The sequence below is a fragment of the Nicotiana attenuata genome, unplaced genomic scaffold, assembly GCF_001879085.1.
Source record: "Nicotiana attenuata strain UT unplaced genomic scaffold, NIATTr2, whole genome shotgun sequence".
NCBI lineage: Eukaryota > Viridiplantae > Streptophyta > Magnoliopsida > Solanales > Solanaceae > Nicotiana > Nicotiana attenuata.
Genome location: NW_017670238.1, coordinates 1,244,590 through 1,261,387, shown reverse-complemented (window position 1 = coordinate 1,261,387; position 16,798 = coordinate 1,244,590). Strand labels below are relative to the sequence as shown.

Below are 16,798 nucleotides of genomic sequence, written 5' to 3'. Positions count from 1 at the left end.
AGATTCCGTGGCATTTTTGGGTCACATAGTGTTGAGCGAAGGGATCAAAGTGGATGCGAAGAAGGTGGAAGCAGTGTAGAGTTGGCCCAGATCGTCCTCAACTACAGAGATCCAGAGTTTTCCTGGTTTGGCGGGCTATTACCATCAATTTTTGGAGGTATTCTCATCTATTGCAGCAACTATGACCAGGCTGACCCAGAAGGGTGCTCCGTTCAGGTGGACGGAAGAGTGTGAGGAGACTTTCAGAAGCTCAAGACAGCTTTAACTACAGCCCCAGTATTGGTATTGCCGTCAGGTTTGGGGTCTTATGTAGTTTATTGTGATGCATCGCGAGTTGGCCTCGGCGCGGTGTTGATGCAGGACCGTAAGGTGATTGCCCATGCGTCCAGGCAGCTGAAGGTGCATGAAAAGAACTATCATGTCCACGACTTTGAGCTAGCAATTATTGTTCATGGCTTGAAGATTTGGAAGCATTATTTGTACGGTGTCCCTTGTGAGATCTATACTGATCACCGGAGTTTGCAGCATCTGTTCAACCAGAAGGATCTTAATTTGCATCAGAGGAGGTAGTTAGAGCTGCTTAAGGATTATGATATCACTATTCTGTATCACCCGGGGAAGGCCAATGTGGTGGCTGATGCTCTGAGTCGCCGGGCAGAGAGTTTGGGCAGTTTGGCTTATCTACCAGCAGTATAAAAACCCATGGCGTTGGATGTTTAGGCCTTAGCCAGCCAGTTTGTGAGATTGAATATTTCTGAGCCTAGTCGAGTATTGGCTTATGTGGTCTCTCGGTCTTCTCTTTATGATCGTATCAGGGTGCGTCAGTATGATGACCCCCATCTGCTGGTCCTTAAGGACACGGTCCAGCATGGTGATGCTAAGGAGGTCACTATTGGGGATGATGCTGCATTGAGGATGCAGGGCAGGCTATGTGTGCCTAATGTTGATGGTTTGCATGAGTTGATTCTTCAGGAGGCTCACAGCTCGCTGTACTCTATTCATCTAGGTGTCGCGAAGATGTATTAGGACTTGAGGATGCATTATTGGTGGCGTAGGATGAAGAAGGACATAGTGGAGTATGCTGCAAGTTGTCTAAATTTCCAGCAAGTGAAGTATGAGCATCAGCGACCGGGTGGGTTGCTTCAGAAGTTAGAGATTCCGGAGGGGAAATGGGAGCGGATCATTATGGATTTCGTTGTTGGACTCCCAGGACTCAGCGAAAGTTTGATGCAATTTGGGTGATTGTGGATAGACTGACCAAGTCATCTCATTTCCTTCCTGTGATGACTACCTATTCTTCCGAGCAGCTGGCTCGAGTTTATATCGAAGATATCGACAGACTACATGGCGTGCCGGTATCTATCATCTCTGACCGGGGCACGGAGTTTATATCACGGATCTAGAGAGCTGTACAGCATGAGTTGGGTACTCGGGTGGAGTTGAGCACAGCATCTCATCCTCAGACGGACAGGCAGTCCGAGCGCACTATTCAGAATCTTGAGGATATGCTCCGTGCGTGTGTGATGGAGTTTGGAGGTTCTTGAGATCAGTTCTTGCCACGTGCGAAGTTTGCCTACAACAACAGTTATCAATCCAGCATTCAGATGGCACAGTATGAGGCTCTGTATGGTAGGCGGTGTCGGTCCCCAGTGGGTTGGTTCGATCTAGGCGAGGCTAGATTATTAGGCACGGACTTGGTTCAGGATGCCTTGGAGATGGTTAAGGTGATTCAGGATAGAATTCGCAATGCCCAGTCCAGATAGAAGAGTTATGCGGACCGGAAGGTTCACGATATTTTATTTATGGTTGGAGAGCGGGTCCAACTTTGTGTTTCGCCTATCAAGGGCGTTATGAGATTCAAAAAGAGGGGCAAGCTGAGACCAAGGTTTTTTGGTCCCTTTGAGGTGTTGCGGCGTGTTGGGGAGGTTGCTTATGAGCTTGCCTTACCTCCCAGTCTAGCAGGAGTTCATCCGGTATTTCATGTTTCGATGCTCCGGAGGTATCACAACGATCCGTCTCACGTGTTGGATTTCAGCTCTGACTAGCTGGACAAGGATCTATCCTATGTTGAGGAGCCAGTGGCTATTTTGGATAGGCAGGTTCGAAAGCTGAGGTCAAAGAAAATTGCATCAGTAAAGGTTCAGTGGCGGGGTCAGCCGGTCGAGGAGGCGACTTGGGAGTCTGAGTCGGACATGCCGAGTAGATATCCCCACCTTTTTACTAGCCCAAGTACTTTTCTATGTGGAGAATGTTATGACCCGATAGGTCGTCTTATGAATTAAAACCAAATTCTGTGTTTCCAGGCCTTAAAAACGTCACTTTATCCCTCCTCGATTTGCATGCGCAGTCCGGGCGTGTTTCCGGAAAGCTTTTGTGCTGAAAGTTGACAAAAATAAGAATTTTTGATTAAAATCTTCATTTGAGTTGACTTCGGTCAACATATTTGGTAAAGGACCCGAATTCGTTTTTTGATAGTCCCAGTTGGTTTGTATAAAAATATGGGACCTGGAAGTATGCCCGGAATCGGAATCGGAGGTCCCTAGCTCGAGTTATGAATTTTTGTTGAAAATTTAATGGTTTTAAGAAAATTCTTAATGTTTGATCTTGTTGGTATCGGGTCCGTATTTTGGTTCCGGAGCCCGATACAGGTTCAACATAATACTTAAGACTTGCCCGTCAAATTTGATGAAAAACGGAATTGGTTTGACGTGATTCGGACGTCCGGTTGAGAAAATAGAAATTTCAAAGTATTTTTGAGAATTTCATTTGATTTGGTACTAAATTCATGGTTCTAGGTGTTAGTTTGGCAATTTGATCGCACGATCAAGTTCGTATGGTGTTTTAAGACTTGTTTGCATGTTTGGTTTGGAGCCCCGAGGGCTCGGGTGAGTTTCTGATAGGCTACAGAGTGATTTAAACTTGGAAATATTTGCTGGTGTAACTGAAATGGTTGCAGGCCTCTGATCTCGCATTTGCGAGATCAGGCATCGCAATTGCGACCTCTGATGGGTCCGCATTTGCGAGCTAATTCTCGCATTTGCGAGGAGAAGCTGGGCCATCAGTGTTCGCGATTGCGAACTTTCCTTCGCATTTGCGAAGGGAGTCTGGGAATGGCAGGGATCGCAATTGCGATCAATTGGTCGCAATTGCGAAAGGTCAGGCTCGCAATTGCAAGACTTTTTTCGCGTTTGCGATGAAAGCAAGACTAGGGGGACCTTCGTATTTGCGATTGGTTCTATGGATTTGCGGGGCTCGCATTTGCGAAACCCAGGTCGCAAATGCTACACCTGCAACTGATCAAAATGACTTTTAGACGGAATTTTCATCCATTCTTCAAATTTTCAAAACCTAGAACACAAGAGGCGATTTTCCAGAGACTTCTTCTTCCCCAAATCATAGGTAAGTGATTCTTAACTAGTTTCTTTCAATCTTTCACTTCATTTTACCATATTTCAACCTAGAATCTAAGGTTTTCATGGTGGAATTGGGATTATTGGGTGAAAATTAGAGATTTCAAAATTTGGGGATTTAGACCTCAAATTGAGGTCGGATTCCAAAATCAATTGTATATCCGGACTCGGGGGTGAGTGGGTAATCGATTTTTGGTCCGAATTTTGGGTTTGGACCAAGCAGGCCCGGGTGTTGACATTTTCAATAATGACCTAAATTGAGTCCTTTGTTATCGTGGGTGATTCCTAAGGCTTATTTTGAAACGTTTGGTTGGTAATTTGCTAGATATCGTTTGTTCGGAGGCGTGTTTGAAAGGCATAGCTGTGATTGAGTTGTGAGTGGCCTTTGGTTCGAGTTAAGTGGCTTGCCTAACCTTGTGTGGGGGAACTCCCTTTAGGATTTGGTACTGTTTGATATATGAGCGTCGTGTACGTGAATTGACGAGTGCGTACACGGACTATTTGTTGAAAAACTCTGTTTTCATTAAGCAAATATGTGTTTTCCTTTAATTGAGCAACACTAGCATATGTAACTATCCTATTTAGTTTAGGAAAGCATGCCTACGTGCCTTAACTGTCTTAACTGCCTTAATTGCCTATTTGAATTCTGTGCAGCATGTTTTAGTGAAATTTCCTGTTCTTCCTTGACTCGGACTTAGCCTAATTTGTGGTTTCTTTCTGTAATTGTTATCTCTATTTGGTTGAATTGCATATTTACTTTGGGACTACGGAAGGGTATTTAAGGAGATCCCCCTGTACTGCATATTTACTTTGGGACTACGGAACGGTGTTCCGGGAGATCCCCAACCATTGCATATTTACTTTGGCACTACGGAACGGTATTCCGGGAGATCACCCTGCACATTTACGTTTGGGACTACGGGACGGTATCCCGGGAGATCCCCAGTTGCTATTTCTGCGTTCTGAGCTGTTTGTTTTTATTGAACTCTATTCCTGGTAGATTTCCGTATTTAGTTTTTACTGTAATATTCTTTCTATCTTATTTAACAATATTTATACCAGTAGGGCCCAGACCTGATCTCGTCACTATTCAACGGAGGTTAGGCCTCGCACTTACTGGGTACCGTTGTGGTGTACTCATATCATTTTCTGCACTTGTTTTTCGTGTGCAGATCAGGTACTAGCTATCAGCCTCGAGTCTAGCTGTGTGGTTGCTGCTTCAGGAGATTTCAAGGTACATCTGCCGCGTCCACAGACCTCGGGGTCCCCTTCTTTCCCCTATGTTCATTTTTCTTTTTTTCCGGAGAAATGCTGCATAAAACTGATAGGACTTCTTAGAAGCTAGTGACATTGCAACATTCTAGATTTTGGGAAAAGTAATTATTATATATGCCGAGCGGCATCATTTCTGCTTATTAACTATATTCGTTAGTTTTTATCTTTTTGTTTCTATTTCATTTCCGCAATATTAGGCTTACCTAGTCGTAGAGAATAGGTGTCGTTATTACAGTTCACGGAGGGAGAACTTCGGTCGTGATAGAAAACGTGTTAAGGTTATTTTTATGAGTAGCCCGCAGACCCCCTTTTATATAGTAGGGGAGTTCTACATTAGGTACAACTCTATAAAAGGTAAAAAAAAAAAAAAATTCCTCTAATCAACTGATTGTCGATTTCCTATCTATACATGCCAAGATCCCCCTCGTGATATCCAGCCGGTCACGGATATTTCGGTCTTCCGTTGGTTATGCTTGATTGTAGACAACGTCCTTCGAAGTTGTTCGAGGCTAGGACCGATTCCGGAACTATGACCTCGATATTCCCGAGGCCAGACGTCGTGTCTCCGGGCTCTGGCTCGATGGGACTTTCGGCTTGATTCTGGTCCCTTGCCATCACATCTCGAGCCCGACTTATCTTGTCGGAAGTCGAGGTGCATCATTAGCTCGGTTTTACCCGTATATAGTATGTACTCCATTTTTCTTTTGCCCTTATTATTCGTGCCCTTTTATATATGCCCCATGCCATATATTGAAGATTTTAGGTAAGACTACATTTTATTTTATAGCTCAACGTACTAGTGTTCCTAGTTAATATGTAGATGAAAAAGACCAAAGACTTTTTTTCTCCTTTTGCAACGTGAGCATCTAAAGTTCTCCTTAATTATGTAAACAAATCTATTGGCTTCATCAGGTGGTCTATAGGTACTAATGAAGGACATCATGTAGACAACCAACTCATGTCATTGTTTACCAATTAATCCCTCTGTCCCGAATTAGTTGTCATATTTCAATTTTTGAGATTCAATTTGACTAATCTTCAAAGCTAAATTAGATAAGATCTACTCAGTATTTTAAACATAAAACTTAAATATTAAAAACTATACAAAATGTATTACAAGTTATAATTCTATTCATGTCAATATAGGAAAAAAAATACTTTTTAAATATTGGTCAAAGTTCACATAAATTGACCCTCGGGAAGCGAAAGATGAATCAACTAATTTGAAACAAAGAGAGTAATTAAGATAGAGCTGGTTTATTAAACGAATGTATCTTAGAGTACTAAATTTATGAATTCCACTTTATTGAACTAGTAGTTGATTATACGTTGGAGCATGATGTAGTTATCTAATTTCCTTATTTTGCATTTTCCTTTTGTGGATAGGTAAAGCATCATTTCCTTTTGTCGCATACATGATTAATCTATTAATTAAGATTCAATTTTGAGTGAAGAAGTATCAGCATTTGGTTAGTTTAATGGCGTCATACTGGGATAACAAATGTATAATTAATACTTTATAATTATATCTTTTGTGATCATTGTCTCTCAATCTTCACATAAAGCGATCCATGATGTTTTTATGTTTTTTGTTATATTTAAAAAGAGCTTCAATATCAAAATACACGTGATCTCGAACAATGCCACTTCGAGCTTCAAGATTTAGTGTAAGTTATATGCACCAATTGTCTGGTTAATATTTACACAATCAGATGATGATAAAGATAAATTCTTCATTAATACTATTTCACTTATGGTGTAAAAAAATATATATTGTCAGTTCATATGATATAATTTTTTTTTTTACTTAATAAGCGTAGTATTTGGCTCAACTAGGATTAACTATATTTTTGTGTTGTATTATAGAGGTAAGGGTTTGTATTCAAAACCAGAAAACTAGCAAAACGTTAGTTTAAAAAAAACAAAACAGAAAAATTGTGAGCCCACAATATTTGTGTTTCCTTAAGGAATTTAATCCCCTCACAGTTGTTCAAGGATACGGATCAATTCCTCCCAGGATAGAACGGAATAACCATTCTGTGATAGGGGCACTTCAACTCACGGAACTTCGGCAAACTCAAATGGCGGAGCAAATCACACAAAAATACTTACGTTTTTTGCTTTGGAAAAACAATGCAGAATGCAGAAGATAGAGGTGAGAGATTTCAAGATTTTTGGTGGTGAAAATTGAGGCTGAGCCTCTCTATTTATAGCCAACAGAGTTGAGTTCCAACAGGTGCAAAGGTGCCTGTTCGGTTAAAGAGGTATCTATTCAACAGAATTTCTAATAAACGGAATGGACTGGTCGCGAAATTGACCGTTGGAAGTGCCGCGAATTTAATAATTTTTCTGCGCAAAAATATTAGTTAAGGAAATATTAAATGATGGAAACGAGAACTAAACTTGGTCAAAAAAAATTATCAATCAAATCAATTGAATGAAACCGAAGACGAGCGAGTGACGACGACGACGGCGCGAGGCTTGATCTCTTCTCAACTCTTTAAGAGCTAGAAGAAGTGCTTCTATATATAAGCACAAGAATTTTCCTCTTCCTATCCAATGAGGGACAAAGTTCCTTTGTAAAAAAGGACTAATTAAAAATTTTATTTCCCTCCATTTCTTTTTCCCACCATATTTCATTCACACCTCTTTTGTTTCAGTTAACAAAACCCAACATATCCCCCCTCTTGAACTATCTTTTTGGATGAAATACAACTCCCCGGCTAACCTGGAAAATTATATATTTAAAAAAAAAGGAATTAGGCAAAGTTGTAGAGGTGTAGGCAAAGTAGCAGAGATAGTAAATGGATGGAAAACTACATAGATAAATAATTATTGTATAGAGGGGAGTGCAGAGGGGCCCCGAAACCAAAATGCGATTCTTTTGGACTCAAATGACGGAAATGTATGGGAAAAAAAGTGTGAACGAAACTGAAGCCGAGCGAGCGACGACGACGACAGCGCGAGGCTTGCTCTCTTCTCAACTCTTTAAGAGCTAGAAGAAGTGCTTCTATATATAAGTACAAGAATTTTCCTCTTCCTATCCAATGAGGGACAAAGTTCCTTTGTAAAAAATGACTAATTTAAAATTTTATTTTCTCCCATTTCTTTTCCCACCATTTATCATTCATACCTATTTTGTTTCAGTTAACTAAACCCAACATATCCCCCGTCTTGAACTATCTTTTTCGATGAAATTCAACTCCCCGGCTAACCTGAGAAATTATATATTAAAAAAAAAGGAATTAGGCAAAGTTGTAGAGGTGTAGGCAAAGTAGCAGAGATAGTAAATGGATGGAAAACTATATAGATAAACAATTATTGTATAGAGGGTAGTGTAGAGGGGCCCCGAAACTAAAATGTGGTTCTTTTGGACTCAATTATTGTATCCCCCCTCTTGAACTATCTTTCTGGATGAAATACAACTCCCCGACTAACCTGGGAAATTATATATTAAAAAAAAAAAGAATTAGGCAAAGTTGTAGAGGTGTAGGCAAAGTAGTACATGGATGGAAAACTATATAGACAAACAATTATTGTATAGAGGGGAGTGTAGAGGGGCCCCGGAACCAAAATGTGGTTCTTTTGGACTCAAATGACGGAAATATGTGGAAAAAAAGAGTGACGAAAATATGTATAACGCCCTTTTAAAGGGGGTTATACTTTAACGTCCGTTTGCCCCGTTAAGGTATAACACCCTTTAAAAGGGCGTTATATATGTAGAGCTTTTTATTAAGGCTCTATACCTGAATGTGAAAAGATAGGAGGGTATAACACCTTAATAAAAGGCGCTATTCATATTTTTTGGGCAACCAATAACTCTTCTGCGCTTAATTGACATAACAATATTCAAATATGTAAAACGCCTTTTAAAAAGGGCACTTTACCTCAAATAATTCGACCCCCTCCCCTCCCCGGATTGGGCATTGCCTTATTTAAAGGCGTTAAGGATTTTGCAAAATCCATTCAGAAATATTCTAACTCCTGTTAAATTTTTCTTCTTGTTAAATTCTCAAGCATTTTGTCATAATGTCTGAAGAGTGAAAAGTAAGGGTTTCACTATATTGGGGGGGGGGGTGAGGTTGTGGTGGCGAATAACTTAGTGAGCTATAGTTTATCTCCACAGATGCATGTTAAGTTGCCACTTACAATGGAGTACGATAGACTGGTATCCTTGTTGTGTAACAAAATGAGTGTAAGCAAACGCTCGGTGAACCTTAAAGTAACCGGAAGATATCCGTTTTTTGTCACTCCGCAAGGGATTGCTTGTTACGCTGAGATTAACATCGAGGATGATGAAACTCTGAGAGTTTTTTGGGGATTCCGGATGAATACCAGGAATTAATTTTGATAAAAATGTTGGAAATGTACGTGAAGGTTGATGACGTTCGCAATAATGAGGTTGCGCAAAATAGGGATAACCCTCAATCATCGGGTGGTTATTCTGGAGCAGTTTTAGCCGAACAGGCGGCTGAAAGAGTTTGGCCGGATCTAAACATATCTCCACGGGCGAATGAGGAACGAGAAAATAATTTCTCTCCTACTATACATAATCCACAAGATGAGTGGTAAGCTTCAATTTTCCTTTGTGTTACGATGTTTATTTTTATTGTATTGATTTTGTATTAACACTCATATATTCAACAGGGGTACCGTCCAGATATGAATTTTACAAGTTATGAACCCACGCCCAGTTAGAATATGCGTAGTTTCTGTGTGTTGGATCATGGTGGTCCATCCGGGAGTCATCACCAATAGGATAAAGTCCATCATGGAATGTCAACACATTGCGACTTGTAAGTGAAGTGATATAGCTATATGTAAAGTATTTATCAATTTGAGTAGCTTATTATTTTGTTGTTTGTGCAGTGAAAACGAGCAACTTGATGGTCCTGTCCTCACTCAGTTGCCCATAGATGACATATTTACTCGGGATTTGGCAGATGCGCAGAGTCAGGAAGATATAGTGATTATGACAACAATGCCGATGAGTCTGGAGATGACTCACCCTTCCCCAACGAGGGTGATGATGAGGTGGAAGAGAATACCGAACGTGATTTGACGAGGGAGCATGCTCCACCTCCCGTTAGACCAAAAGTGTACGAGTCCCATGTGCTGTTTCATTCAAGGCATATTCCTTACCTTGATCATTTGACAAGTATGCCGGATGTTGATGCCCTCACAAGGGATTTTGACAAAATTTGGACAGCAATATGGGATGAGTCTAGACTGGGGTAAATCATCTAGCCGCTCAAGATGATGAAGAAATCTCAAGCAAACTAGGTTCCCCGAAGTGTTCGGGAACAAGATCCCTCCAAACATAAGGAGTAACAGCAACCTCGTATACCGGTGAATATGCAAATCATCTGTCTCGACAGTGATGTCGGGGTTCAATAACTCCAAATGCTGTCGAATAGCCGTCAAACTCTGGCGACTGGACCCTGCCTGTGCTGTCTCATCCTGTGGCCGAAAACCAGTGAGCTGCTGCAGCATGTCCAGGTACTGCCCACGTGTTATCTCTCTCATGCCCTGAGGCAGAGCGATGGGGTGCCCATCAACGGGCAGCCCATATAAAACCTCCACGTCCTGCAATCTGATGGTGGCCTCGCCAATGGGCAGGTGGAATGTGTGCATCTCCGGTCGCCATCGCTCAATCAGGGTCGTGACCAAAGACCAATCGAGCTGCAGCCGCCCGATCTCCAAAATTCTTTAGAAGCCCGTCTCTCGTAGGCATCTGACTACACGGGGATGGAGAACTTTGCCCTTCAGAAAATCCCACATGTCGTCCACTCTCCTGGCGCGGAGAGTCTGGGGAAGTAACTCTCCCTCCCAAATGTGGGTGGACCTATGATCGCCCTGTAATGACAGTAGCTCATCGCGAAAAGGTCCGGGATGCATAGGCGGCACGTCCATGTCGTCTACAATAAATTAAACAACATTAGTTACATGTTTGTTTGAAAATTAAATAATTAATTTTAATAATTATACCATATTTATTCACATATTGGTTCCAGGCTCGATATTTGAAGCTCAGTAGCATCAAACTATCTTGAATTATTGTATGGGTTAGTTTTATTGTTTTTCATGTTAGTTTCATAATTTTATATGTTTTTTTGTAAATTAAATAATTAATTTTTATAATTATACAATATTTAATTTGACAAAGTATTCACATATGGGTTCCAGGCTCAATATTTGAGGCCTAGTAGCCCCAAGCTATCTTTAATTCTTGCATGTGTTTCTTTTATTTTTTTACATGTTAGTTTTATAATTTTATATGTTTGTTTGTAAATTAAAAAATTAAGTTTTGTAAATTGGACAGAGTTTGTGTTTCATCTATCAGTGTAAGAGATACTTACACTACAGGGATACTACGCTAAAAGGATCTACATTTTACTACGCTAAAAGTGCACTATATTACTAGTCTTTAAGTAAATAAATAATCTAAACTAGATAAAAATAACAAATACATTTTAATCACAAAACATTCACGAAAATACATATAAAATAGTAAAAGAAATTTATTAACATTTTTATTAACAAATAATAATGATTTCTCAACTTTTACATATTTTTTTAGAACACTGATATCTTAGTCCGGATAAAAATAAAATACCAGTTTAGTCGCAACAAAAAAAACAAAAAACAACATGGAACACATTCAAAGCAACTAATATGCATTATTTATACGAGTTTCGACATAAACTAAATCAGAATACCTCGACTTATGTTTTTCGGAAAGATGGAGATTTAAAAATTTGACTCCGAAACAAGCAACCCACAACAATAGAAGGCTTGGCTAGGATGTAGGACCAACAATATCTACTTTTTACGGGATGGGTGGGGTCCACACGAGCTTTTTGGGACGTTAATGGAGGGGGGTCCGTTGTATTTTTTTAAAGGGGAAGGGGGAAGGTGCTGGGCAGAAACGTGGGGGAAAGGGAAGGGGATATATTATTTATGTATATAAAATGCGATTTCTAACTGCGTTTATATAAAACGCAGTAATGAACCGCGCTTTATATAGTTATCTTATCAGCTTCCAGTAAAGTGCGGTATTCAACTGCGTTTTATATAAAACGCAGTAATGAACCATGCTTTACCTTAACGTCCCAAACAGCCGTTAAGATAAAACGCGATTCATAACCGCATTTTATATAGAATGATAACTTTTTTTTTACACTCAAAAAAGTATTTTAAGTCAAAAAGAACCACATTTCGATTATGGACTCCACTATAATCATGAGTACTATGCTGAGGCATGTTTTTTTGTACTTCCATAGTTTTATTTATTTTACCTTTTTTCCACTAGGTAGTTAGTACAACGTACTCATCTTGAATACTTCAGCCCCTTTCGTTATGATTCAATATTTCCAGCTTATCAAGTTTCAACTAGCCTATTAGACCAACAGTATGAGAGAAATTTGGTAGGAAGAAAACATAAATTTTTGCTTTCATTCTTTTAGCAATTTACATGGTTAACTTACAACCAAAACCAAATATTATAAGCTCACCTACTAAATTAGTTAGAGTTTTAAGTTTTATGCACCACTAGCGCAAGGAATTTTTGTACATCAGATCACTTTTATATGTTGTAGCAGATAACCTATCTTATTTTGAATATTACGGATTAAATCTCATATTTAAGGAAGCTTAGGATGTATAACTTAAAACCAATTAATGATTATCCGTATATTGCTTTGTTGGGTATACGAACAAAGTATCACATTTGTACCTGAAAAGATTGGGACCTACATATAAGGTGTAGAGATCTGTTAATGATGTAAAGCCTTTTGGAGAACATCGTGCGGGTTTGGCCTTGTATTGGTGAAAATAAATATTACACGTGGATTTATATGTGTGGCTGATGTGGCAAGACACGTGAATCACTAAGAAAGCGACAACTGGAGAGATGCATTAAAATAAGCATGAGTCGAAATAGGTACGGGCAAATCACCCACGAGATAAAAGGGGTATGGTCGCTCGAGTCTGAATTGCTATATGAAGAGACACCGGCAGAATGAAGATTCATGAATCGTCAATTAATATTCATGAATGATCATAGACTTTATAGAATCTTCATAAACATCTACGATTGACAATTATAACGTCTCATTAATATCATTAATGTTCATAAGATTCAGTCATAAAAGGGAAGAAACGTTATACTTATAGATTCCTATATAAGGGAAGGGGATTTCACTTGTAAAGGGACGTTCTGATTATTATTGAAATATAATTACTTTATTTTGCTTTCTATTGATCACTTTACTATTTCACATTCTAATTTCCTTTCTTATCACTAAGAGAATATAGAATTTCTTGATTATCAGTAGCCCGAGTACTTCTTAAGATTATCAGGTTCCGTTACCGGAAATCTGATAATCTTTTCACTATCCAAATTCATTTTTCTGTCAAAAAATCATGTCGACCGCTAACGATAACAACCAAGAAAACCAGCAAAATCAGCTGAACCAACAGAATCAACAAGAGAATGAAACTCCAATCCATTCACCCCAAAATTCTCCTCAACGCTCCCGAGAAGGGTCACCTGACAGATCAACATCACCTGTGAATGACCAACAAGGGAAAAATCAAACTGCTGAAGATGCATTGAAGCAACTAATTGCAGAGCACGTCAACAATGCTCTTCAAGCTTTTGTTAGTGGGTTGCCAACTGTACCACCAACTCCACCTCCAATTAATACCGCAACCATAGAAAATCCACGCTCGGGACTTGCTAATTCAGGTAGTGGAGGAAGTCCTAGCGAATCTCGCGATGGAAGGTCAGGTATTCCAAATAATTCTGATTTACAAAGTTTAATACTAACTTTGCAAAAACAGCTCAAGGAGCAGAACGATCGCATAGAGCAGATACCTGGTGTGCCACCCATGATTAAAGGAGTGGATATTGATAAATATTCTCAACAACCCTGGAAGCCAAGTGCCGCTCCTTTGCCTATTCTAAAAAAGTTTAAGATGCCCGATATTCTAAAGTATGATAGGACAACTGACCCACGAGATCATGTAACTGCATTTACAACTGGCGTGAAGGGCAACGACTTGATCAAGCAAGAAATTGAGTCAGTGCTGGTCAAAGATTTGGCGAAACAGTCACAAAAGGAGCACTGACATGCTATTCTCTTTTACCAAAAAATTATATTGATTCTTTTGATGAGCTTGCAGATTCATTTATAAAAGCACACTCGGGAGCTCAAAAAATTGAAAAGAGTATAGAAGAAATCTTCAAAATAAAATAAGGAGATACGGAGCTACTCAGGGAATTTGTGGATAGATTTCAGCGTGAAAGGATGATGCTACCACGTGTACCGGATAATGGGCGGCCATGGCGTTTCCAAGTAACTTAAATGAAAAATGCTTAGAAGCCATGAGGAGACTCAAAGAAAGTTTACGAGAATTCCCTGCAACAACTTGGAATGATGTTTACAACAGGTATAGCACGAAGTTGCGGATAGAAGAAAATACTATCACTCAGTTACGGGGAGACGAAAGAATAAGTTCGAGGAGACCAGAAACTGAAAAAAGGTCCGGTAAGAATAGGTACGAACCTTACATGGGACCAACGGGAAGGGATTCACGTTCTAAATAGGAGAACCCGAGGTACGATTCCAGATCAAGGGACAAAGATGCGGGTTCGTCATCCAAGTTTGGAAAGAAGCGAGATACGCGGGACAACAACATTAGTACAAAAGCAAAGATTGGTGGTTAGAATTTCAATGTTAGCAGATCTGAGTTGGTAGCTGTTTTAAGAAGCATGGGAGATAAGGTGCGGTGTCCAAAAGAAATAAGATCGAACCCCAGCAGAAGAAACCCAGATTTCTGGTGCAAGTTTCATAATGAACACGGTCATAAAACAGCAGATTGCAGATTGCTACAAGATGAAGTAGAGCACTTGTTAAAACAAGGTTATTTAACCGATTTGTTTAGTGATAAGGGTAAGCAAGCATATATGAAGAATAGACAGGAGCCACCAAAACCTCCATCACCGAAAAGAATGGTTAACGTGATAAGCGGAGGAGAGGGGGTCAACGGTGTGACATATACGGCTGCAAAAAAGGTGTCAAAAGTCACAGTTACCCACGGAAAGCGAGTTCGCCAAGTTTTGGAAGAAGACAGTATAACATTTGATGATAAAGATGCAGATGGTGTGATAATCCCACACAATGATGCACTGGTAATACCTTTACTTGTACATGATACTAATGTGAAACGAGTTTTGATTGATCCAGGTAGATCTGTAAATATTATTCTTTTAAGAGTGGTAAAAAAGATGCAAGCTGATGAAAAATTGGTACCCAAAGCACGTACCTTACTTGGATTTGACAATTAAAGCGTTGTTACAAAAGGGGAGATAATGCTCACCACATTCGCAGAAGGAGTAGTCAAAGATACGAAATTTCAAGTGATAGATATGGACATGGCGTACAATATGATCCTCGACAGACCTTGGATTCATGAGATGGATGTTGTTCTGTCTACTTTACATCAGGTTATTAAGTTCCCTTCGCAATGGGGAATTAGACAAATCCGTGGTTATCAACAGGCTTCCAGAAGTATCAATTCAGTGGCAAATTCAAGCATAAAAAACGATGTTGCAAATGAAAAATAGCAATTACAGAATTTAGTTGAGGATTTAACAACACAAACCTTAACTGGAGATGGACAAGCGGATGTAGACTCAAGGCCTGATACTATTCAAGAGCCAGAAGAGAACGAAAACATCAAAACAACAATTGAGGAACTCGAAGTTGTGGTACTGTACATTGGCCGCACAAAAAAGTTTACATCGGAACCAACCTGAGCCCAGAGATGAAAAAAGTTAATTGAATTCTTAAAAGCTAACGCAGATTGCTTTGCTTGGTCGCATTCAGATATGACGGGTATACCATCGGAGGTGATGACCCAGAATGAACATCCAACATATCTACCTATCAATCAGAAGAAAAGGAAGCAAGGATCTTTCAAAAACCAGGTGATTTAGGATTAGGTACAAAAGCTTTTAAAAATTGGGTCTATCCGAGAGGTAAAATATTCTAATTGGCTAGCTAATACTGTATTGGTGCCCAAAAAGAATGGTAAGTGGAGAGTTTGTGTAGATTATAGTGACTTGAATAAAGCTTGCCCTAAAGATTCTTTTCCTTTACCACACATAGATCAACAAATTGATGCTACTACAGGACATGAATTGTTGAATTTTTTAGATGCCTATTCAGGATATAATCAAATAAATATGGATCCTTTAGATGAGAAAAAAACTTCCTTTTGTTACAGACAGGGTACCGTTATAAAGTCATGCCTTTCGTCCTAAAGAATGTTGGAGCCATATACCAGAGGTTAGTAACGAAGATGTTTCAAGAACATCTGGAAAAAACCATGGAAGTCTATGTCGATGACATGCTAGTCAAGTCAACACAGGCAGGGGATCACATCCAATATTTGTCAGATACATTTCAGATTCTCTGCAAATTCAATATGAAGTTAAATCTCGAAAAGTGTGCATTTGGCGTGTCTTTAGGCAAGTTTTTAGGTTTCCTTGTTTCTAGACGAGGAATTGAAGTAAACCAGCACAGATTAAAGCCAATGAAGAAATACCGGATATACTCACGAGCATAAAAGAGGTGCAGAGGTTGACAGGTAGGATAACAACATTGGGAAGGTTTTTTTTTAAATCTTCGGAGAAAAGTTTTAAGTTCTTTTCAGTGTTGAAAAAGCAAAGCCAATTTGAGTGGAATGACGAATGTCAACAAGCACTCAAAAATCTAAACACATACTTGTCAAACCCACCGTTGCTGGCTAAACAGAAGGATGGAGAAAGGCTACTCATCTATCTCATTGTGTCAGAAATGGCAGTAATTGCAGTATTAGTTCGAGAAGACAAAGGTAAACAATCTCCAATTTATTATGTTAGCAAGTCCTTATTGGATGTTGAAACTCGATATCCTCATTTAGAAAAACTTGCTTTAGCACTAATAATGGCATCTAGAAAGTTGAGACCTTATTTTCAATGTCACCCTATCTCTGTAGTGACCGCTTACCTCTTACGAAATATATTGCATAAGCAAAAATTATCAGGTAGATTAGCCAAGTGGACT

General features: G+C 39.5%; 1 protein-coding gene across 1 annotated transcript; it reads left to right on the top strand.

Moving 5' to 3' along the window:
• The first annotated feature begins 14,460 nt into the window (after positions 1–14,460).
• On the top strand, positions 14,461–15,315 carry LOC109236439. The gene is made up of 2 exons (XM_019402621.1): positions 14,461–14,880; positions 15,196–15,315. The coding sequence occupies exons 1-2, from the start codon at positions 14,461–14,463 to the stop codon at positions 15,313–15,315; spliced, it is 540 nt and encodes a 179-aa protein (XP_019258166.1).
• The last annotated feature ends 1,483 nt before the right edge of the window (positions 15,316–16,798 follow it).

Bases quoted from the DNA above. Each gene is read 5' to 3' on its own strand.
- LOC109236439 (XM_019402621.1), top strand. From the start codon at position 14,461: ATGGGAGATAAGGTGCGGTGTCCAAAAGAAATAAGATCGAACCCCAGC. The intron at 14,881-15,195 runs GTAATACCTTTA...ACTTTACATCAG, and splicing joins TCCCACACAATGATGCACTG to GTTATTAAGTTCCCTTCGCA.